Below are 24,918 nucleotides of genomic sequence, written 5' to 3'. Positions count from 1 at the left end.
GTGGAACTCCACCCCTCTTAAAGCAGGCTGGCTGGGGGATTCTGGGAGTGGAAGTCCTCCCCTCTTAAAGCATCCTGGCTGGGGGATTCTGGGAGTGGAAGTCCTCCCCTCTTAAAGCATTGTGGCTGGGGGATTCTGGGAGTGGAAGTCCTCCCCTCTTAAAGCATTGTGGCTGAGGAATTCTGGGAGTGGAAGCCCACCCCTCTTAAAGCATCCTGGCTGGGGGATTCTGGGAGTGGAAGTCCTCCCCTCTTAAAGCATTGTGGCTGGGGGATTCTGGGAGTGGAAGTCCTCCCCTCTTAAAGCATTGTGGCTGGGGAATTCTGGGAGTGGAAGCCCACCCCTCTTAAAGCATCCTGGCTGGGGGATTCTGAGAGTGGAAGTCCTCCCCTCTTAAAGCATCCTGGCTGGGGGATTCTGGGAGTGGAAGTCCTCCCCTCTTAAAGCATTGTGGCTGGGGATTCTGGGAGTGGAAGTCCTCCCCTCTTAAAGGATTGTGGCTGGGGAATTCTGGGAGTGGAAGCCCACCCCTCTTAAAGCATCCTGGCTGGGGGATTCTGGGAGTGGAAGTCCTCCCCTCTTAAAGCATTGTGGCTGGGGAATTCTGGGAGTGGAAGCCCACCCCTCTTAAAGCATCCTGGCTGGGGGATTCTGGGAGTGGAAGCCCACCCCTCTCCCAGTGGCCAAAGCTAAGGCTTTCTCTGAGCCTTGTTCGCAGAGCCTTTTGTCCGAGATGCTCCAGGACAAAAGTCAACGGGAGAAAAAGCTTGGCCAAGGCGGAAGCCACGGGGAAGCCTCCCACTTGGTCAAGGGTCTCGCACAATGCAAGAAGGACCTTGGGAGCCCCGTCCAGCCTTGCATCCTGTCCGCCCCACGTCCAGGAGGAAGGGGGAGACGTGAAAACCCCACCGAAGTAGGGACCTCGCCCACGTCAGCAGCGACTTTGAAAGCTAAAGATCTAGGGGGGCATCTACAATTATGGGACACCCGGAAATTCAGGAAGAAAAGGACCAGTAGACAAAAGGCTGGTGGGGAGGGGGAGGTAGAAGTGGTCAAAGGCCGGCGGAGAAGCCGAATGTCCACCCCCCCTCCCCAGGCCAGCATCCTGTTTTCCACAGAGGCCAGCTGGCAAAGTCCAGTTAGCGCTGAAGCCGATCGGGAAGACAACGTTGTCGTGCTTAGCAAAGGCGACTGGGTTCCCTGGAGGGACGGAAAAGGGTCCAGAGACCCCCTGGGCCCATAGGTTTCATTCCAGCTAAGGTAAAAATATAAACGATAGAGAAGAATTAGAGTAGAGGGAAGTATGGTGTAGAGTACCCCAAGGCTCTGTTTTGGGCCCAGGACTCTTCAACATCTTCATCAATGATTTGGATGAGGGGACAAATGGGGAACTCATCAAATTTGCAGATGACACCAAGCTGGCAGGAATAGCCAACACTCCAGAAGGCAGGCTTAAGATACAGAAGGATCTTGACAAACTTGAACATTGGGCACTGTCTAATAAAATGAAATTCAACGGTGAAAAGAGTAAGGTTCTACATTTAAGCAAGGAAAACGAAATGCACAGGTACAGTATAGGTGGTACCTTCCTCAATAGTAGTAACTGTGCGAGGGATCTTGGAGTCCTAGTGGACAACCGTTTAAATAGGAGCCAGCCGTGTGCAGCAGCTGCCAAAAAAGCCAACACAGTTCTAGGCTGCATCAACAGAGGGAGAGAATCAAGATCAGGTGAAGGGTTAATACCACTTTATAAGGCCTTAGTAAGGCCACACTTGGAATACGGCATCCAGTTTTGGTTGCCACGATGTAAAAAAAATATGGAGACTCTGAAAAGAGTGCAGAGAAGAGCAAGAAAGAGGATGAGGGGACTGGAGACTAAAACATAGGAAGAACGGTTGCAGGAACTGGGTATGTCTAGTTTAATGAAAAGAAGGACCAGGGGAGACAGGATAGCAGTCTTCCAATATCTCAGAGGTTGCCACAAAGAAGTGGGAGTCAAGCTATCCTCCAAGGCACCTGAGGGCAGAACAAGAAGCAATGGGTGGAAACTAATCAAGGAGAGAAGCAACTTAGAACTGAGGAGGAATTTCCTGACAGTCAGAACAATTAATAAATGGAACAAAAGTTGCCTCCAGAAGTTGTGAATGCCCCAACACTGGAAGTCTTTAAGAAGATGTTGGATAGCCATTTGTCTGAAATGGGCTAGGGTTTCCTGCCTAGGTAGGGGGTTGGACTAGAAGACCTCCAAGGTCCCTTCCAACTCTGCTATTGTATTGTATAGAGCTGGAAGGGACCTTGGAGGTCTTCTAGCCCTAGTTCAAGCAGGAGGCCCTAGACCAGGTATGGCTAACCTTTTTGCCATCGCGTGCCACAAGCAGGAAGAGCGTAGGTGGGCCCCTCATGTGTCTGTGTGCGCACACCCATAATTCTATGCGCCACCACCACCCCGCGCATGCGCACGCAACCTTCCTTCGTGCTCCTCCCGCTTTTGGCACGCCAGACCCTTTCTAGGAGCCAGGGGTGAGCAAAAATGGCCTTTTCCCACCCCCTCACCCGGAGGCCCGAAAACAGCCTGTTTCCCGGCTTCTGGTGGGCCCAAAAAGCTGAGCTCGCATGCCCATCGATATGGCTCTGTGTGTGCCATCATGGCCTTATACCATTTCAGACAGGAGGCTGTCCAGTCTCTTCTCAAAAGCCTCCAGAAATGGAGCATCCACAACTTCTGGTGGCCAGTTGTTCCACTGGCTAATTGTCTTCACTGTTAGGAAGTTTCTCCTTAGTTTCTAGTTGCTTCTCTCCGTGATTAGTTTCCATCCGTTGCTTCTTGTCCTGCCTTGAGGTGCTTTGGAGAATAGCTTGACTCCCTCTTCTTTGGGGCAGCCCCTCAAATATTGGAACCACTGGTCTCATATCCCCCCCTAGTCCCTCTTTTCTCTAGATTGGCCAAACCCAAATCTTGCAACCGTTCTTCAGATGTTTTAGTCTCTGGGCCTTTGATCATGTTAAGTTGCTCTTCTCTGTACTTTTTCCCAAGTCTCAACATCTGTTTTGTAACGTGGTGACCAAAACTGGATGCAAATATTCCAGGTGTGGCCTTACTAAGGCTTTACAAAATGCCACTAATGCTTCACCTGATTTTGTTTCCGGTTCAGGCAACCCAGGATTTCATTCCCTTTTTTGGCGGCCGCCGCACACGGCTGGCTCATGTTTAAAGGATCGTCTACTAGGACTCCAAAGTCCATCTCGCAGTGACTGTTTTTTAAGCCAGGTTTCACCTATTCTGTACTTACACCTTCGGTTTTTCCTGCCCAGGTGTAAAACTCTCCTCCTGTATACTTTTCTGAATTTCAGAAACAAACCAGCATCTCGTGTGAAAGGCTGCAAGGGAAAGATTTAAGCTAGCTGAGCAATCCTGCTTTCCCGTCTGACAGGTTGTCCTCAACTTACGACCAAGTGACTTACGTAAGTCGCTTTGCAGTGGGTAGAGTGCAGTACTGCAGGCCACTTCAGCTGACTGCTAGTTCAGCAGTTCAGCGGTTCAAATCTCACCGGCTCAGGGTTGACTCAGCCTTCCATCCTTCCAAGGTGGGTAAAATGAGGACCCAGACTGTGGGGGCGATATGCTGACTCTGTAAACCGCTTAGAGAGGGCTGAAAGCCCTATGAAGCGGTATATAAGTCTAACTGCTATTGCTATCTATCTATCTATCTATCTATCTATCTATCTATCTATCTATCTATCTATCTATCTATCTATCTATCTATTTATCTAATCTTCTTATCCTATCTATCAGCCCTGCCTTTCTCTGTCTCTCTACCTATCATCCATCATCCGTCCATCCATCATCTATCTATCTATCATCTATCTATCTATCTTGGTGAAATGAGGACCCAGACTGTGGGGGCGACATGCTGACTCTGTAAACTGCTTAGAGAGGGCTGAAAGCCCTATGAAGCGGTATATAAGTCTAACTGCTATTGCTATCTATCTATCTATCTATCTATCTATCTATCTATCTATCTATCTATCTATCTATCTATCTATCTATCTATCTATCTATCTAATCTTCTTATCCTATCTATCAGCCCTGTCTTTCTCTGTCTCTCTACCTATCATCCATCATCCGTCCGTCCATCCATTATCTATCTATCTATCTATCTATCTATCTATCTATCTATCTATCTATCTATCTATCTATCATCTATCTATCTATCTATCTATCTGGGTGAAATGAGGACCCAGACTGTGGGGGCAAATATGCTGACTCTGTAAACCGCTTAGAGAGGTCTGAAAGCCCTATGAAGCGGTATATAAGTCTAACTGCTATGGCTATTGCTATTACTTTGTGTGGTCTCTAAACATAGTTCCAAATAACATCCAAAATTAAATCAGAGTCCAAGGCAAAGGATTCCTCAAAGTTCCAATTTATGAAGAGAGCCACGTTGGCACATCTGGGAAAACCCGAATCTGAAAGCTTCCCAGTTTTCCCCACCCAGTTGAAAGTTCAAGACCTTGCCCCCCAACACCCACAAATCCAATCACATGGTCCAATCTTCCACTCCCATGCTGGCAGCTTCCACCCATCCAGTTCCGGTCAGGTGCAGAGGTGCAGAGACAAAAGGATGACCTTGGCTTTCTCGAAAGAATGTTGTTATGGCTACCTATCATCCAACCCCGTACAATCCCCACCTCCCATTTTCCCGCCATAGAAAAGGCATAGTGGAATAACAGAAAGTGTGGCAGGCCAGAGATCCGAAAGGGAATATGCCTGCAGGCCTGATGCATAAGGTTATAAGTCGAGGACAATCTATTTAAGAAAAATCTCTCCCTGCTTTTCGGTATTAACTTAGAATAATCCAGGCGCCCAGAGTCGTAATGAGATGGATGAGGATAATTAAAGCCTTTTGAACGTCGCTCTCCAAATATTTGAGCCGTGCCCAGCTTGCCGGGAGCCCAGACATGTAACGCTAATCAGAAACATGATGGAGAGAAAAAGGAATTGAGAAAGGAACAGCGGTAATTGAGCATTAATTGGCCTGGGTCAGATGGATGTTTCCTCTGAGTTAATTTCTTAAGGCTTGGCTAATTTTTAATCGGGTTTTCGTTCTAAGCATCACATTCTGCAATTGTGCCAGGAGGACTACAAGACCCAGAAGCCTGGGCCACCCAAAATGTTTAGCCCCGGGAGCTAAACGTTCAGATCAAACATCGCACTTTGACGGGAAATTCGGATCAAAGATTAAATATGAACATAGGTAAACATCCATATTTGCAATTTTTAGGACATTAGATTTTTAGTGCAGAAAGTCCTCAACTTGTAACAATACAATACAATTCAATACAATAGCAGAGTTGGAAGGGACCCTGGAGGTTTTCTAGTCCAACCCCCTGCCTAGGCAGGAAACCCTATACCGTTTCAGACAAATGGCTATCCAGCATCTTCTTAAAGACTTCCAGTGTTGGGGCATTCACAACTTCTGGAGGCAACTTCTGTTCCACTGATTCATTGTTCTGTCAGGACAATTAGTTCCAGGTTTCTTCTCTCCTTGATTAGTTTCCATCCATTGCCCTTCCTTCCTTCCTTCCTTCCTTCCTTCCTTCCTTCCTTCCTTCCTTCCTTCCTTCCTCCCTCCCTCCCTCCCTCCCTCCCTCCCTCCCTCCCTCCCTCCCTTCCCTGTTCCACTGATTAATTGTTCTGAATGTCAGGAAATTCCTCCTCAGTTCTAAGTTGCTTCTCTCCTTGATTAGTTTCCACCCATTGCTTCTTGTTCTACCCTCAGGTGCCTTGGAGAATAGCTTGACTCCCTCTTCTTTGGGGCAACCCCTGAGATATTGGAAGACTGCTATCATGTCTCCCCTTGTCCTTCTTTTCATTAAACTAGACATACCCAGTTCCTGCAACCGTTCTTCATATGTTTTAGCCTCCAGTCCCCTAATCCTCTTTCTTGCTCTTCTCTGCACCCTTTCTAGAGTCTCCACATCTTTTCTACATCGTGGCGACCAAAACTGAATGCAGTCTTACAAGTGTTATGTGCTATAACGGTTCACTTAACGATTGTTCGAAGTTACAGCAGCACTGAAAAAAGGGGCTTAGGACCGGTGCTCATAGTTATGACGGCTGTAGCACCTGTGTCCACGTGACCAAAATCCACCCGCTTGGGAACTGACTCATATTTATGACGGTCGCAGCGTTTCCCGGGGTCACGTGATCCCCATTTGCAACCTTCCGAAGAGCGAAGTCCACGGGAAGCCAGATTCACTTAGTAACCGGGTGACTAATTTAACAACCTCAGTGATTTGCTCAACAACCGTGGCAAGAAAGGTTGTTAAATGGGGCCAAACTCACTTAAGCACTGTCTCGCTTAGCACGGGGAATTTGGGGCTCCGCTGTCGCCGTAAGTCGAGGACTACCTGTGGCAAGAGAACGGGGACTCATGTGTACGGTATGATCTTTCAAACTTAAGGCAAGGATCTGCTCACCCCTTGGGATTTAGGAGGTGGGTGAGACGTGGTATTCAGCCGGTTCTGTCTGTGTTGTGGCCCGCTGGCGGCCAGCTGAGTCGAACAGTGAGGAGGTTGGGGAGGAGCACGGGTCAGTCCTGGGGGTTGAGGAAAGCTCAGACGAGGGCTCTGCGTCGGAGGCAGAGAGGGAGCTAGACAGCAGCGAGGCAGAACAACAGCTGGAGCCTGTTCCCAGTGTGCACCTGCGCAGAGCTGCCAGAAGACGGGAACAACTAAGGAAACAGGGTCGACTTAGGGGTAAAGCCACACCTTGGAGGTGATTGGGCCCTCCCATAGGAAACAGAAGAGGAGCGAACGGGGAGGGGACTTTTATGGGAAACAATTTGTTCATTTGGTCGTGTCAAGAGTGGAAAGTTCTGTTTGTGACTATAAGAGACTCTGTGCCACGTTTTCCCTTGCTCAGCGTTTGGAAACTCATAATCTGGCAGCTTCCCAAACGAGATAAGGTGCGTGTGGATAAACATTCCTTGGAAAGACTGTTTGCTAAGACTGTGAATGAAAGGAATCCACAGCCGTGTAAATAAAAGGGATTTGGCCAGGACCAAGACTTCGCTTCATGCTGTTTAAGGAAGCCTGGATCAGAACACTCCGATTCGGGCGAATCGGTAGCAATGGCTGGAGGCTCCGCCCACCCACCCCAACATAATGCACATGCGCAGACGAGGCGCATGCCCTCACATTTGCAAACCGCTAGGGAAGGTAAGTGAATCGCAGCTCTGGTGAGATTCTTTCCTTCTGAAAGTCTCTGAGCAAGAAATTCAGATTTTTGATCCGTTTCTCAAAGGGGCGCCGAGGACGGTCAGAAAAATGACCTCATAGCTCATGTTTGTCGTCTCCGGCAAGTGGTGACACCATGCTCAATTATTCTCGGGCATCTGAAAAAATGATACGGCCAGTCGCTCTTCGTCAGAAAAATCCTGACGGAGAATTATATTCTTGTGGGGCCGCCGGCGTCCTCATGCACGGGCGCAGCGCACGCATGCATACTAGCGTCTGTGCGATGCTCCAGCTGCTCCTGGAGGATCGCGCAGGCGCTGTATGCGTCCTGCGCATGCGTGGAAGTGCAGAACTCGTCAAAACCGGGTAAGGAACACGGGCGGGCAGGTGCGCCCTTCGCCGTTCCCGGAAGTTACTTACTTCCGGGTTCGCCGACCAACCGGTTCGCAGGGACCGCCGTGAACCGGTTGAAACCCACCCCTGACCTGCAGGTGAAAAAGTGAGCCACAGAATCAAAACTAGAATATAAGGATATAGTGGGAAGAGATTAGGAAAAACCCCGGAGAAAACTACTAGAACAATAAAATTAAAAGTGAGGAAAAGGATTCTGAAGAAAAGATACAATAATTATAAAAAGAAGAAAAAGAAGAAGCTAAGAGAATGGGAGAAAAGAAAATTAATAAGAAGTTAAATCTTTTGAGAGATCAAGGGAAAATGATTAGAGGAGAAGGAAGGGAAAGAAAGAACATATTAGTAGATCAAAAGGAATTGTATTCATATTGTCCATGGTATGTAGTGAATTAAGACATAAGGAAATTATAGTAACATTGCTGATTGTGGATAATTAATTAAGTTAAATGTTCTCTATGTAAAAAACCCCAACTGGAGGATGTATGTTGCTTATAGTAAAATACACCAACAGATGAAATGTGAAATGATAATTGGGTTTAACCTTGAAGGGGCAATTAGTGATATTGTTTTATGTATTAAGAAGAAAATAAGTTTAAGATGAAAAAATATGGAAAGAGAATAATAATAGGGCTGAAATTGGAAACAGAACTACGATGTAAAATGGATTATTGTACTTGAGAGGATGTAAAAGAAAAAGAATTATAAAATACGTCGAAATCTGTAATAAAAAATAAAAATCTTGAATTATAAAGAGAAGAAAGATGGGAAGAGAGGGATAGGAGAGAGGAAGAGTGGGAACCAGAGGAGAGAAGAAAGATGGGAAGAGAGGGATAGGAGAGAGGAAGAGTGGGAAAGAGGAGAGAAGAAAGATGGGAAGAGAGGGATAGGAGAGAGGAAGAGTGGGAAACAGAAGGGAGAAGAAAGATGGGAAGAGAGGGATAGGAGAGAGGAAGAGTGGGAAACAGAGGAGAGAAGAAAGATGGGAAGAGAGGGATAGGAGAGAGGAAGAGTGGGAAACAGAGGGGAGAAGAAAGATGGGAAGAGAGGGATAGGAGAGAGGAAGAGTGGGAAACAGAGGGGAGAAGAAAGATGGGAAGAGAGGGATAGGAGAGAGGAAGAGTGGGAAACAGAGGGGAGAAGAAAGATAGGAAGAGAGGGATAGGAGAGAGGAAGAGTGGGAAACAGAGGGGAGAAGAAAGATGGGAAGAGAGGGATAGGAGAGAGGAAGAGTGGGAAACAGAGGGGAGAAGAAAGATGGGAAGAGAGGGATAGGAGAGAGGAAGAGTGGGAAACAGAGGGGAGAAGAAAGATGGGAAGAGAGGGATAGGAGAGAGGAAGAGTGGGAAACAGAGGAGAGAAGAAAGATGGGAAGAGAGGGATAGGAGAGAGGAAGAGTGGGAAACAGAGGGGAGAAGAAAGATGGGAAGTGAGGGATAGGAGAGAGGAAGAGTGGGAAACAGAGGAGAGAAGAAAGATGGGAAGAGAGGGATAGGAGAGAGAGAGGGTAAGGGAGGAAGATGAGGAGGATAAGGAGGAGTGGAATGAAGAGAGAGGAGAAGGAGAAAGGAAGGGGAAGTAGAGTAGAAATGGATGATGGAGGGAAGAAAGGAGGTAGGAGAGAGGTAGAAGAAAGAGGTGTATGGAGAGCAGAAGAGCTGATAATGAGTTTTTATCTTTCTGGCCGTTGATGGCAAGAGGAACTGATGTAATTACTACTTAATACAATAGGATATTGGCTATGTAATAGTATACATGTGATTATATGTTATGAAAATGGAAAATAAAAAAAGTATTTTGAAAAAAAAAAGAATCAAAGTGAGCCTATAAAAGAATTTATATAAGATGTTTTGAAGATGGCATCGTCCACCGGCGAGGTTGGCAAAGATATTTAAAGACACATCAGCTAAATGTTGGAAGTGCTACCAGAAACCTGGATCTTACTATCATATGTGGTGAACAATTGGAGAAGCAAAGAAGTACTGGGCCAAAAATTATATGGTTGGAAAAGATGATAAAACAACGTATTGAGTTAAAACCAGAAATATTTTTGAAACTTATAATAAAGAGGGTACATATTTAATGATTCATATATTAAGCGCAGCTAGAATTGTATTTGCACAATATTGGAAAAGCGAAGAGTTTTTTTTACTGAAGAGAAGGCTGATCGTTAGAATATAATAATTAAACAATTATAATTAAAATATTGGAAGGTGCTGAAATCAATAGTGTCATCTTCTCTTTTTTTGGATTTCAGTGAGCCTGCCACACTTTCTACCATGGGAAAATGGGAGGTGGGGATTATATGGAGTTGGGTGATATGTGGCCATAACAACATTCTTCTTAGAAACTCGAGGTCATCCTTTGTCTCTGCACCTGACCGGAACCGGAGGGGAGGAATCTGTCTTTGTGGCAGTGGGAGATGGGACCATGGGATGGACTTGTGGGTGTTGGGGGGCAAGATCTTGAACTTTCAACTGGGTGGGTAAACCAGGAAGCCTTCAGATTCGGGTTTTCCCAGATGTGCCAACATGGCTCTCTTCATCAATTGGAACTTTGTGGAATCTCTTGCTTCAGATTTTATATTGGATGCTATTTGGAAGCCCGATCAATAGACTAACATTAGCAATTAAGGAGAAAGAACAGATTATTAAATAATATAGGAAGTGTTTTACCAACAATCAGAGAATAAAAAAAAGGAAATTGGAAATAAAAGAAGGCAAAATATTTTTAATAGAAGGATAAAGTTTACTCCTCAGCTATTCTTACTAGGTATATGTACTGACTTTACAGTGGTAGAGACTAACTTGATTCTGCACCTAATAACGGCAGCAAGACTGTTGGTGGCGCAATACTGGAAGAAGGAAGACTTGCCTACAATCCAAGAATGGACATTGAAAGTTACAAACTTAGCTGAGATGGCTAAAATATCGGCATATCTTAAAGATCACTCAAATGAGAGATATAAACGAGACTGGAAAAAATGGACTGACTATATACAAAATAAATACGGGACCAAGAAATTCCAGATAGCCTATGCTTAAGATCAGAAATGATTTAAATTTTTTAAAGTTAGTTCAGCAAGAAGAAGCTAAGGTCAATGTAGAATGTCATTAATTTCTTTATTTCTTTTTTTCAATAGATTTTAGACTGTGTTTGTTAGAAATCCATACCGTGTACGGGTTCTGGGAAGTGGGGGGGGAAGGAGGAGGGGGGTTGGGGGAGAGGGTGGAGGGGTGGAGGGGTATATATTAGGCTAGACAAGAATTTGGTGGTAAACTAGAATTATTTTGATATACAAGAAATTGTACTTCGATGTTTTACTGATTGAGGAATGATGAAATGTTTGCCTTAAAAGAAATAAAACTTTTGAAACCCGAAATAAAAGAAGGTGGCAAAAAGAAGAATAGAAAATATATCAAGATAAAGAATAAAATGGCAGTTGTTAGTACTAGCATGATGAGAATAACTATGTTTAATGTAATTATTGTATTTTTGTTAGAAGGTGTGCTAAGAAGGGAATGAAGAGCTTTTGCCATGTTTAACTGTCCAATGTATTATAATCTGTGGAAGGAGTTTGCACAGAAATATTTGTACCCAGACAACATACTGCCTAAGGAACGATGGAATGTTTAGGTTTTTAAAATTGAAAAATAAAAAACTTTATAATAATAATAATTTTAAAAAAGAATCAAAGTGAACCGCCAAAGCCGGGCCTTCTCCCTCCCTCCCTCCCTCCCAGCTGCGTTCCAGGCACCCCCATAATGGGAGCATCACCTGGGGAGGAGGAGGGAGAGGAGCAGGGCGTGGTCACGAGAGTCCAGGTGCGTCAGAAGCTCCACCTGTTTTACCTGGAAATGCTGGAGAGGTTTGAAGCCAGAAGCTCTCGGAAGAGCGGCTGGAGGGAGAGGACTGCTTTCAAAGGCTGCGGCTTGTCGGAAAGAACAGGCCCTCTTGGGGTGGGGACACCCCGAAAGGGTGGGAATGAGTAGGTCAACGGGGCAGGGAAGGAGAGTTTGTGTTGTGAGGAGACAGTGGTGGGAAAGGTAGAAGGTCTGGCTAGGTAGGGAAGGGTCAGTTCGAGCCCCTCAATCTGACCTGACACTCAGAAAGTTTCCTCTTTCTTTCTTTCTTTCTTTCTTTCTTTCTTTCTTTCTTTCTTTCTTTCTTTCTTTCTTTCTTTCTTTCTTTCCTATTCTTTTCCTTCTCTCTCCCTTCCTTTCCGTTCATTTTTTTTCTTTCTTCCCATCTCTCCCTCTTTCTCCTTCCCTTGCCTCCTTCCTTCCTCATTTTGCCTCTTTCTTTCTTTTCTATTTCCCTTCTTCCATCTCCTTCCTTCCTATTTTCTCATCTTTTCTTCCTTTCTTTTTCTTTCTTGCTTGATTTTTCTCTTTCCTTTCCTTCCTTTCTTCTTTCTCTTTCTTCTTTCTTTTCTTTTTTTTCTTCCTATCTCTCCCTCTTCCTCCCTCCCTTGCCTCCTTCCTTCCTCGTTTTGTCTTTCTTTCTTTTCTATTTCTCTTCTTCTATCTCTCTCCCCCAGTATTCATTTCCTTTCTTCCTTCCTACTTTCTCATCTTCCTTCCATCTCACTTTCTTACCTTCTTTCCATCCTCCCTCCCTTCCTTCTTTTTCTTTCTTTCTTTCTCCCTCCCTCCTTCATTTCATTTTTCTTCCTTTTTCTTTCTCTTGCTCCTTCCTTCCTATTTTTTCACCTTCCTTCCATCATTCAATCCTTTTCTTCTTTCCTTCCTTCCATCCTTTCCTACTTTCTCATCTTCCTTCCTTCTCACTTTCTTACCTTCCTTCCATCCTCCCTCCCTCCTTTCTTTTTTCTCCCCCCCTCTTTCATTTTCTCTTTCTTTCTTTCTCCCTCTTTCATTTCCTTTTCTTTCTTCCTCTCTTGTCTCCTTCCTTCCCACTTTTTCACCTTCCTTCCATCATTCCATCCTTTTCTTCTTCCTTCCATCCTTTCCTACTTTCTCACCTTCCTTCCATCCTTCTTTCTTTCTTTCTTCTTTCTTTCTCTCTCCCTCCCTTATTTCCTCTTTCTTTCTTTCTCTTTCTCTCTCTCATCTCCTTCCTTCCTTCCTTCCTTCCTTCCTTCCTTCCTTCCTTCCTTCCTTCCTTCTTTCCATCTTCTTGCTCCCTCTCCCTCCCTCCAGAATTCCCTAGCCAGAATGCTGACTGGACAATTCTGGAGTTGAGGTCCAGCCATCGTCTTCCAAGGTTGAGGAAGTTTGAGAGAGCAGCAAAGGGGGACCAAAGGAGCCCTGATACAGAGCAATGGGGCTGCTTATCCTACTGCCAGTGGGGCAGAGAAAAGAAAGATTTTTCCGGCCCACCCAGATGGTAGAAAAACCCCTCCAACGTTTTTTGGGCGCGGGGCGTAAAGGCATCGCTTGTTGTGATGGGCAGCTACAGAAATCCAATGGACAAATAAATAAAACTCAAAAGGTTTACAGAGGGGAAGGAGAGGCCTTGGAGGGTGTGGAGCCTCAAAACAACTGGGGGCCAGGTCAGACGTGGGGGGGGGGAGTGTTTGTGTTGGAGGAGAGTCCCTGGATCCAAGCCGTCCTTCCCTCACACGGTATTTCCCCCGTGTACGGAAGGAGGGAACTGAATGGCTCTCGTGCAAGGAGGCAGCTCCAAGAGCCAAGGTGGCGCAGTGGTTAGGGCAGTGTTTCCCAACCTTGGCAACTTGAAGATGTCCGGACTTCAACTCCCAGAATTCCCCAGCCAGCATTCGCTGGCTGGGGAATTCTGGGAGTTGAAGTCCGGACATCTTCAAGTTGCCAAGGTTGGGAAACACTGGGTTAGGGTACAGTACTGCAGGCCACTTCAGCTGACTGCTATCTGCAGTTCGACGGTTCAAATCTCACCGGCTCAAGGTCGACTCAGCCTTCCATCCTTCCGAGGTGGGTGAAATGAGGACCCAGACTGTGGGGGCAATATGCTGGCTCTGTAAACCGCTTAGAGAGGGCTGAAAGCCCTATGAAGCGGTATATAAGTCTAACTGCTATTGCTATTGCTATTGCTAACCTGTTAGCAATTTGGGGACCTGGGACCCTTCCCCAACCCATCCAGAAGGTCTCCTGCTCGGGAAGTGTTGCAAAGTTGGGGACAATGAATAAATGAATGAATGAATGAATGAATGAATGAATGAATGAAGGAAGGAAGGAAGGAAGGAAGGAAGGAAGGAAGGAAGGAAGGAAGTCGTGGTGGGGCAGCTGTCAGAATGCTGTATTGCAGGCTAAACTCTGCCCACAGCCTGGAGTTCGATCCTGACCGGCTCAAGGTTGACTCAGCCTTCCGTCCTTCCGAGGTGGGTCAAATGAAGACCCAGATCGTTGGGGGCAAGAGGCTGACTATAAAGCGCTTAGAGAGGGCTGTAAAGCACTGTTAAAGTGGTTATATGTCTAAATGCTATTGCTAAAGGAAAGGAGGGAGGGAGGGAGGGAGGGAGGGAGGGAGGGAGGGAGGGAGGAAGGAAGGAAGGAAGGAAGGAAGGAAGGAAGGAAGGAAGGAAGGAAGGAAGGAAGGAGCTCCACTCGGGAAGTATTGCAAAACTGGTTGGAGTCAAAGCAATTTGCCATTCAGAGTCATTTTCTTATGCAATGGGCAGCAAATAAAATGAATGAATGAATGAATGAATGAATGAATGAAAGTGGGAGGGTTTAAAAATTAAAGTAGAAGCACTTCTCGTCTAAGGAAGCAGAGAGAGAAAGAGAGAGAGAAAGAGAGAGAGAGAAAGAAGGAAAGAAAGAAGGAAGGAAGAGAGAGAGGGGGGGGCTTAAAAATTAAAGTATAGGCACTTCTCATCTAAGGAAGCAAAGAAAGAAAGAGAGAGAGAGAAAGAAAGAAAGAAAGTGAGAGGGCTTAAAAATTAAAGTATAGGCACTTCTCATCTAAGGAAGCAAAGAAAGAAAGAGAGAGAAAGAAAGAAAGAAAGAAAGAAAGTGAGAGGGCTTAAAAATTAAAGTATAGGCACTTCTCATCTAAGGAAGCAAAGAAAGAAAGAGAGAGAGAAAGAGAGAGAAAGAAAGAAAAAAGAAAGAAAGAAAGAAAGAAAGAAAGGAAGAGGGAAGTGGAGAGAGAGAGAGAGAGAGAGAAAGTGAGACGGCTTAAAAATTAAAGTAGAGGCACTTCTCGTTCTAAGGAAGCAAAGAAAGAAAGAAAGAAAGAGAGAAAGAGAGAGAGAGAGAAAGAAAGAAAGAAAGAAAGAAAGAAAGAGAAGAAAGAAAGAAAGAAAGAAAGAAAGAAAGAAAGAGGGGGCTTAAAAATTAAAGTTCAGGTACTTCTCTTCTAAGGAAGCAAAGAAAGAAAGAGAGAGAGATAGAAAAAAGAAAGAAAGAAAGAAAGAAGGAAGGAAGGAAGGAAGGAGCCAGCACCGTAGTGGCATAGTAGTTAGAATGCCGTATTCCAGGCTGACACTGCCCACTGCCAGCAGTTCGATCCTGACCAGCTCGGGATTGACTCGGCCTTCCGTTCTTCGGAGGTCAGTAAAATGAGGACCCAGATTGTTGGGGGCAAGAGGCCGACTATACCACTATAAGCGGTATACAGCTCTAAGGGTGATTGCTATTTTGAGACGGGATGAACGTCAGCCTTTTCAGCTTAGGAAGACCTCTCCTCTCCCCCACCCCCCTCCACAAAACCCCCTGCCCACGAGGGATGTTTTGCAGGGCTCCTGGGTGGAATGGAATTTCTGCATTTCTCCCCATCCCCCTAAAACCCTGCCCGGAGTTTTGGTCGTCCCCCTTAAACCATGTCAAGGACAACAAAGATCTTTGCTTTGAGGATAACACAGTCCGGAAGAGCATTGTGGAAAATAATAAAGGCCTCCAAGAAAAACCAGCCAAGAATCACAAAGACCCTATTTTATTAAAAGACCGTCCGGCGGAAATACTTCGGCGGCCGAAAATAAAAATGGAACAGGAACCAAATATGCTCGGCTCGTCTTTGATCGGAAGGGTGTGCGAAAGGTTTATTTTAATTTCTTGGTTGGGGGGGAGAGAGGAAAACGTGCCTTGAAATCATTTCCACAAACCGCGGAATCGTCTGGGATGGATGCTTAAAATCACAGTTCGTTTGCGGGATGCAAACATCGAAAAGAGCAGGAAAAAAGTGACCCTTTGCTGACACCTACTGGCCGCTTAGATTTTCGCGCCCCGGGTCCAGTCGCGCTCGACTTACGACCGGTTTTGTACCAACCCTCTATTGTGAGAAGCCCCTCCGCCCGCCTAGAGGATGAAATATTTTGAGGGATATTAAAAGAGGCCGAATCTGATATTTCCCCGAAGGAGAAATGGAGAAACGTGTTCTTGAAGGCAGAAAGCAACACCCAACAGCCTCCAGCAGATGCCTGAAGTCTTTAGAAATGGATATTTTGAAAGAAATTAAGAAATCCAGGTCATGGGCTAAAAATTTTGGTCGTAATATTCAGTTGGAGGATTGGGAAAGAATTTGGCATAAAAATTACACAATGACAAAAATCTGTCGCGTACAAAGGAAACCAGTACAAAATGTTTTATCGGTGACGTTTAAGATTGGCAAAAATGAATCCGAATTTAAATCCAAATTGTTGGAAGTGTAAACAAGCGCAAAGCTAAAAAAATATTGGGCCAAAATACAAAAATGTTTACAGGAAATTACAAACAGCTCAAAGCAGAATTGTTCCTTCTGGGCGGATTATTAAGGGGAAGTACACGAAAGGGATAAAATGTTTAAATTTGCACATAATTACAGCAGCGAGAATAATGCTCGCAAAATGTTGGCAAAGTGGATACCATGCCGTCGGAGTGTTGGATAATCGAAAAGATTTTGGATTGCCCAGAGATGGATGAATGTCACCTTGGAGTTGAGGAACAAGGAAGACTCAAGAATATTATACAGTTTGGGAAAACTGGTATCAACGGATGAATAACAGGAACATGAAACGTACAGCTTAGAAACATAGATATAGGAATAATTAAGATTAAGATTAAGATTTAGTTTATTTGTATGCCGCCCTTCTCCGGGAGGGACTCAGGGCGGCGAACAACTCAAAGGGGGGAAAAGGGAACATAAAACACAATACACGTGATTAAAATAAACAAGAATCATACAACCATACAAGTCGAGAGGGGAGGGGAACTCATCAACCCCAGGCCTGCCGGCACAGCCAGGTTTTGATGGCTTTCCCGGAAGGCCTGGAGAGAGGTGAGGGTCCGAATCTCCGGCGGGGAGTTCGTTCCAAAGGGCCGGAGCTGCCACAGAGAAGGCCCTCCCCCGGGTAGTAGCCAGATGGCATTGGCTGGTGGACGGAACCCGGAGGAGGCCAACCCTGTGTGATCTGACGGGTCTTTGGGAGGTAATTGGCAGCAGGCGGTCTCTCAAGTACCCAGGTCCAATACCATGAAGGGCTTTATAAGTTACAACTAGCACCAATAGGAATGTGTAAAACTGTATTTGAATAACGGTGATGTTAGTGCTGTCGAAAAGGATTGTAACTTATGCGAAACTATTTTTAAAGGTATTTGCATTTTAAAGTTTTTAATTTTCAATAAAGTTTTGAAAATTGAAAAGGAAAAAGAAATCCAGGCCAGCCTTTTCACAAACGAAACACCTTCAGCACCAGGTGATGGGATTACGGACCTTTTAGGACATACCCTGATTCCTCGAAAATTAAACCGGTTCTTGTTTTCTTTTGGGGGCCCAAGATCAGGGCACGGGTGTCAAACCAGTGTTGGGATACAACCAGTACGCCCCGGTAGAGGTGTACCAGTGCCTGCTGGGAGCACCAGGTACCGTTCCGGTACGGTGCTCCGGAGGGCCCACCCACCCTCCTTACCTGTATTTGAGCCGATCAGGGCATACGCATATGGAGCGTACGGTGCCTGCACGACGCTCCGCCGAGCAGCTGGAGCATCGCGGAGCGTCACGGGTGGTAAGTACGCATGCACGCGTGCATGTGGTGGACGCCCAGCCACCGTTGCACTGTATCGGTTGCAACGGGATCCGGAACCCACCACTGTGTCAAACTTGCTGCGTCACGTTGCCGTCACGTGACATTTTCCACCCACACGGAGCTGGGTTTGGCGTGGCCTGCGCGTGACGCATCTGGCCCATTTGGACAACCCCGCACTAGGGTGTATTTTTGGGGAAATGGGGTAATAGGATTAACCCACCGCCACTGAAATAGCAAGAGACAGAAAAAGGCCCTTCATTGCCCAATCCCCAGAACAGTTCAGAGTCACGGAAACCAATAAAGATCCATCCACTCATTCAAGCAATTGTCCAGCTGCCCCAGAACTACATGCTGTCGTTGGATCTGCTCATCAATAAACAGAGTCCTTCTTTCCAATCGGCCTCCCTTTTATTTCCAGCGTCTTTTTCCCGGCTTGGAAACGGGCGGGATTCTTCTTCCAACACTACGGTGGAGCTCCCCAGAGATAAGAACTGAGGTGGCGCAGTGGTTAAATGCAGCCGAGGTGGCGCAGTGGTTAAATGCAGCACTGCAGGCTACTTCAGCTGACTGCAGTTCTGCAGTTCGGCTGTTCAAATCTCACTGGCTCAAGGTTGACTCAGCCTTCCATCCTTCCGAGGTGGGTAAAATGAGGACCCGGATTGTTGTTGGGGGCGATATGCTGACTCTGTAAACCGCTTAGAGGGGGATGAAAGCCCTATGAAGCGGTATATAAGTCTAACTGCTATTGCTATTGCTATAAGGGGAGCCTCAACGCGCAACCGTTTGTTTAGCGAAACGTTTCAAGTTACAACAGCGCCGGAAAAAAGAGATTTGAAACCAGCCCTCGTGCTTGCAACCGTCACCCCCACAGTCGCATGATCAAAATTTGGCTTCCAACAAGCAAAGTCAATAGGCGAGGTGAATTCACTTAACGACATGATTCACTTAACAACTGCAGTGATCCGCTTAACGGATGTGGCAAAGAAGGTTGTAAAACCAGAAGAAGCTCACTTTGGGCTCATCCTGGAGCAAATCAATCTAGGCAACCACTGAAAAGGGAGACGGATAATGGCAATCCGTATGTCCGTCCGTCCATCCATCCATCCATCCATCCTGAATTCTAGATCTTTCAGTCTTTCCTTCCTTCCCTCCCTCCCATCCTTCCTTCGTGAATTCAGACCTTCCATCTTTCTTCCTCCCTCCCATCCATTCCTTCCTTCCCTTTCCTGCCTCCTTCCATCTCTTCCCTGCCTCCTTTCCCTCCCTCTTTCTGTCTCCCTCCCTCTCCTTCCTTCCTTCTTTCCTCCCTCCCTCCCTCCCTTTTCTTTCCCTCCCTCCTTCTATCTCCCTTCTTCCCTTCTTCCTTCCTTCTTTCCTCCCTCCCTCCCTCCCTTTTCTTTCCCTCCCTCCTTCTATCTCCCTTCTTCCCTCTTCTTCCTTCCTTCTTTCCTCCCTCCCTCCCTTTTCTTTCCCTCCCTCCTTCTATCTCCCTTCTTCCCTCTTCTTCCTTCCTTCTTTCCCTCCCTCCCTCCCTCCTTCTATCTCCCTTCTTCCCTCTCCTTCCTTCCTTCTTTCCTCCCTCCCTCCCTTTTCTTTCCCTCCCTCCTCCTATCTCCCTTCTTCCCTCTCCTTCCTTCCTTCTTTCCTCCCTCCCTCCCTTTTATTTCCCGCCCTCCTTCTATCTCCCTTCTTCTCTCTCCTTCCTTCCTTTTCTTCCTCTCTCCCTCCCCCTTTCCTTTCCTCCTCTCCTTCCTTCCCCTCCCTCCTTCTATCCCCCTCCTTCCTTCTTTTCTCTCTCCCTCTCCCTTTCCCCCTCTCCTTCCATCTTCTCCCTCCCTTTCCCTGCCTCTCTCCTTCCTTCTCTTCCTCCCTCTCCTTCCTTCCTATTTCCATTTTCTCCCTCCTTCCTTCTCTTCCTCCCTCCCTCTCCTTCCTCCTTCCTCCCCTCCCCTTCCATTTCCCTCCCTCTCTCTTTCCCCATCTTTGCAGGGAGGATTGCTCCTCCTCCTGGCACACAATGTGGGGACTGACCATCTCAAGAGCTCCCTATACATCAAGCTCCAGGCGCTGCTGCCCGTTGGCTGTGCAGAGGGCGGATTGGCTAGATGACCTCCGAGGTCCCCGCCCATCACGTGTGCTTTGCTAACAACCTGCCAAGACCCCCTCGAGGGTGTCCGATGCTGAACTCCACCGACACCACCCCGAGTTGGGAACCTCGGCAGAGGGCGAGACCTCAAGGGTTGAGGAGCATCCTAAGACCATCTCCATTCTCTCAGAAGACATCAAAACAAAAAAAAGGAAGACCGTTTCGGAAAAGGAAATGAAAATATTCCTTTACTCACTGGGTACCCTCGGTTTTCTTCTGACACCACTTCAGGAGCGCGTTGCGTTTCGAGCCGCCATACTCCCTCGCCAACGCAGCCAGCGGATCCTTCCTTTCCACACTGCAAGCCAGAAGAATCACAGAATGACCGAGCTGGAAGGGTCATCTAGTCCAGCCCCCCTCCCCAAGCAAGAGACCCTACGCCATTGCAAACGAAGGATTGCCCAGTCTTCTGGTGGCAAGCAGTTCCACTGGATAACTGTCCTCACTGTCAGGAAATTCCTCCTCGGTTCTAAGTTGCTTCTCTCCTCAATTAGTTTCCACCCATTGCTTCTTGTTCTGCCCTCAGGTGCCCTGGAAAATAGCTTGACTCCCTCTTCTTTGGGGCAAACCCCTGAGATATCGGAAGACTGCTAGAATTAGAATTAGAGAATAGAGTAAAGTAGAATAATAGAATAGAATAAAATTAGATAATAGAATAGAATAAAATTAGATAATAGAATAGAATAAAATTAGATAATAGAATAGAATAATAGAATAGAATAATAGAATAGAATAATAGAATAGAATAATAGAATAGAATAATAGAAAAGAATAATAGAATAGAATAATAGAAAAGAATAATAGAATAGAATAATAGAATAGAATAATAGAATAGAATAATAATAGAATAATAGAATAAAATAAAATAATAGAATAGAATAAAATAATAGAATAGAATAAAATAATAGAATAGAATAAAATAATAGATAATTAATAGAATAAAATAATAGAATAGAATAAAATAATAGAATAGAATAAAATAATAGAATAGAATAATAGAATAGCACTGCAAAGCATAGAATAGAGCAGTGTTTCTCAACCTTGACAACTTGAAGTCCTGTGGACTTCAACTCCCAGAATCCCCCAGCCAGCAGAGCTGGCTGGGGGATTCTGGGAGTTGAGGTCCACAGGACTTCAAGTTGCCAAGGTTGAGAAACACTGGAATAGAGTATAGAATAGAATGCAGAATATAGAATAGAATACAGAATAGAATGGATTAGAATAGAATTATAGAATAGAATGGAAGGGACCTTAGAGGTCTTCTATTCCAACCCCCTGCCTAGGCAGGAAACCCTATACTGTTCCAGACAAATGGCTATCCAGCATCTTCTTAAAGACTTCCAGTGTTGGGGCATTCACAACTTCTGGAGGCAACTTCTGTTCCACTGATTAATTGTTCTCCCTATCAGGAAATTCCTCCTCAGTTCTAAGTTGCTTCTCTCCTTGATTAGTTTCCACCCATTGCTTCTTTTCCTACCCTCAGGTGCTTTGGAGAATAGCTTGACTCCCTCTTCTTTGGGGCAACCCCTGAGATATTGGAAGACTGCTAGAATTAGAATTAGAGAATAGAGTAAAATAGAATAATAGAATAGAATAAAATTAGAGAATAGAACAGAATAAAATTAAATAATAGAACAGAATAAAATTAGATAATAGAATAGAATAAAATTAGATAATAGAATAGAATAAAATAATAGAATAGAATAAAATAATAGAATAGAATAAAATAATAGAATAGAATAAAATAATAGAATAGAATAAAATAATAGAATAGAATAAAATAATAGAATAGAATAAAATAATAGAATAGAATAATAGAATAGCACTGCAAAGCATAGAATAGAGTATAGAATAGAATGCAGAATATAGGATAGAATTATAGAATAGAATGGAAGGGACCTTGGAGGTCTTCTATTCCAACCCCCTGCCTAGACAGGAAACCCTATATACCGTTCCAGACAAATGGCTATCCAGCATCTTCTTAAAGACTTCCAGTGTTGGGGCATCCACAACTTCTGGAGGCAACTTTTTTTTCCACTGATTAATTGTTCTCCCTATCAGGAAATTCCTCCTCAGTTCTAAGTTGCTTCTCTCCTTGATTAGTTTCCACCCATTGCTTCTTGTTCTGCCCTCAGGCGCCTTGGAGAATAGCTTGACTCCCTCTTCTTTGGGGGCAGCCCCAGAGATATTGGAAGACTGCTATCATGTCACTCATAAGAAGACCTTATGTTCTCAACCTCTCCATGAACCAGCTTGGCTGTCCTACTTTTGAAGCCTATGTTGGGAGTGTGCAAGGCATTGGAGGTTGTAGAACACAGAATATCAGTTGGAAAGGACCTTGGAGGTCTTCTAGTCCTAAATTTCTCCTTAGTTCCAGGTCTCTTCTCTCCTTGATGAGTTTCTACCCGTCGCTTCTTGTCCAGCCTTCAGTGGATCTGGACAATAGACCTTGGAGGTCTTCTAGCCCAGCCCCATGCTCAAGCAGGAGACCTTTGATCATTCCAGACAGATGCCTGTCCGGTCCCTTCTTAAAAAGGGTGGAGCACCCACAGCTTCTGGTGGCAAGTTGTTCCACTGGTTAATTGTCCTCACTGTGAGGAAGTTTCTCCTTAATTCCAAGTTGCTTCTCTCCTTCATTGGAATCCATCCACTGCCCTTCCTTCCTTCCTTCCTCCCTCCCTTCCTTCCTTCCTTCCTTCCTCCCTCCCTCCCTCCCTCCCTCCCTTCCTTCCTTATCCCTCTACAATCATTGACCTGGAAGAGACCTTGGAGGTCTTCTAGCCCAGCCCCATGCTCAAGCAGGAGACCTTTGATCATTCCAGACAGATGCCTGTCCGGTCCCTTCTTAAAAAGGGTGGAGCACCCACAGCTTCTGGTGGCAAGTTGTTCCACTGGTTAATTGTCCTCACTGTGAGGAAGTTTCTCCTTAATTCCAAGTTGCTTCTCTCCTTCATTGGAATCCATCCACTGCCCTTCCTTCCTTCCTTCCTCCCTCCCTTCCTTCCTTCCTTCCTTCCTTCCTTCCTCCCTCCCTCCCTCCCTCCCTTCCTTCCTTATCCCTCTACAATCATTGACCTGGAAGAGACCATGGAGGTCTTCTAGTCCTACCACAGTTCAAGCAGAAGACCTTAGTTCATTCCAGACAAATGCCTGTCCAGTCCCTTCTTAAAAACCTCCAGTGATGGAGCACCCAGAACTTCTGGTGGCAAGTTGTTCCATTGGTTAATTGTCCTCACTGTGAGGAAGTTTCTCCTTCATTCCAAGTTGCTTCTCTCCTTGATGGGTTTCCATCCGTTGCTCCCTCTCCTGCCTCCTGGGGCTTTGGAGAAGAGCTTCTGCTTGTCTCTACCGCAGCAGAAGTCCACCTCTTCTGAAGGTCACCAAAGAAATGACACCTGGTCTTTGACTGGGGCATCCTCTTCTCCAGTCATCTGGATGAGGTCACCTACGCCAAGGTCCTTCCTTCTGAAACGTTGGCATCGCAACAATGTGAGGATTGGGGTGGAAGCTTCTATTGGCCAGAGATGAAGGCCATCTTCTGAAGCAGAGATGGGCAACTAGGGGGCCTTCAGGACCTGTGGACTTCAACTCCCAGAATTCCCGGCTTCCCCGCCCTCCCCATTGACTTTGCTTGTTGTTGGAAGCCATGCTGGCTGAGGAACTCTGGGAGTTGGAAGTTCACAGGTCGTAACCTTGGGAGTATAGAGGCAGTCCTCGGCTTACGACCGTCAGTGTCTCCGTTGCTAAGCGAGACATTTGTGAAGCGGGATTTCCCCCATTTCTACGACTTTTCTTGCCGCAGGGCTGTCTGGCGAATCGCGGCTGTTGTTAAGTGAGTCACACAGTTGTTCAGTGAATCCGGCGTCCTGGTTTGACTCGGCTCGTCTGACTCGGTCGCAAAAGGGGGGAAAGCATGTGTCCTCGAAACACTCGTCATAAATACGAGTCAGTGGCCAGGCGCCTGAATTTTGATCACGTGACCACGGGGAAGCGGTCGTTACGTGTGAAATTGGTCCTAAGTCACAATTTTTTCCCCCAGCGCCGCGGTGGCTTCGGAGGGTCGCTAAACAAACGGTCGTAAGTCGAGGACTACCTGTAATTGACACACACACACACACCCTTGCCTGAAGGAGCCATGCTACCTGACTCACCTGAGTTTACTGGGCGGTTTTAAGCCACTGGGCGTGGAGGTGAACATCCTTCCAGCGAAGGCCAGGGTGGGGGGCTTGCTTAGCGATTCGAGGGAGGGGCTCTTGCGCAGGAAAGGGTCTGGTTTCATCTCCTCGTTCCTCCCTTTGAGCAGATCTTCGAGGAAAGAACGAGAAGAAACCCCCAAAAATTTAGTCATGGTATAGAATTAGATAATTGGCAAAAAAAGGTAGGAAAGAAATTATAAATTGACAATGGAAACGACATAGCAATAGCATTTAGACTTATATCCCGCTTTACAGTGTTGTTATAGCTCTCTCTAAGCGGTTTACAGAGTCAGCCTCTCTTGCCCCCAACAATCCGGGTCCTCATTTGACCCACCTCGGAAGGACGGAAGGCTGAGTCGACCTTGAGCTGGTCAGGATCAAACTTCCTGGCTGTGGGCAGAGTTTAGCCTGCAATGCTGCCTTCTAACCCCTGCGCCACCATGGGAAGGAAGGAAGGAAGGAAGGAAGGAAGGAAGGAAACAGAGGGAAAGGAAAGAGGGAGGGAGGGAAGGAAACAGAGGGAAAGCGAGGAGGGAGTGAAGGAAGGAAGGAGAAAAGAGAAGAAGAGACGGAAGGAAGGAGGGAGGGAAAGATGGAAAGGAAGGAAGGAGAAAAGGAAGAAAAGGAGGAAGGGAGAAATAGCAATAGCCCTTAGACTTATATCCCGCTTTACAGTGCTTTTACAGCCTTCTCTAAGCGGTTTACAGAGTCAGCCTCTCTTGCCCCCAACAATCTGGGTCCTCATTTTACCAGAAGGACGGAAGGCTGAGTCAACCTTGAGCCGGTCAGGATCGAACTTCCTGGCTGTGGGCAGAGTTTAGCCTGCAATGCTTCCTTCTAACCCATGCGCCACCATGGGGAGGAAGGAAGGAAGGGAAGGAAGGAAGGAAGGAAGGAAACAGAGGGAAAGGGAGGGAAGGAAGGAAGGAGAAAAGAGAAGAAGAGACAGAAGGAAGGAGGGAAAGATGGAAAGGAAGGAAGGA

The 24,918-nt window shown here is 46.1% G+C and overlaps 1 protein-coding gene across 1 annotated transcript in view; it reads right to left on the bottom strand.

The window, feature by feature from the left end:
* LOC106539577 (cytospin-B) overlaps nt 1-24,918 on the bottom strand; it is a 145,495-nt gene that overhangs the window by 22,031 nt on the left and 98,546 nt on the right. Inside the window, 2 exon segments of the mRNA XM_087702901.1 lie at nt 19,935-20,037; nt 23,891-24,044. Of these exon segments, the coding sequence (XP_087559027.1) occupies nt 19,935-20,037; nt 23,891-24,044 (257 nt within the window).

Source organism: Thamnophis sirtalis, unplaced genomic scaffold (assembly GCF_051295495.1).
Source record: "Thamnophis sirtalis isolate CommonGarterSnake01/CBP01778 unplaced genomic scaffold, rThaSir2_p1.2 scaffold_17, whole genome shotgun sequence".
Lineage (NCBI taxonomy): Eukaryota > Metazoa > Chordata > Lepidosauria > Squamata > Natricidae > Thamnophis > Thamnophis sirtalis.
This window is presented reverse-complemented; position numbering and strand designations above follow the sequence as displayed.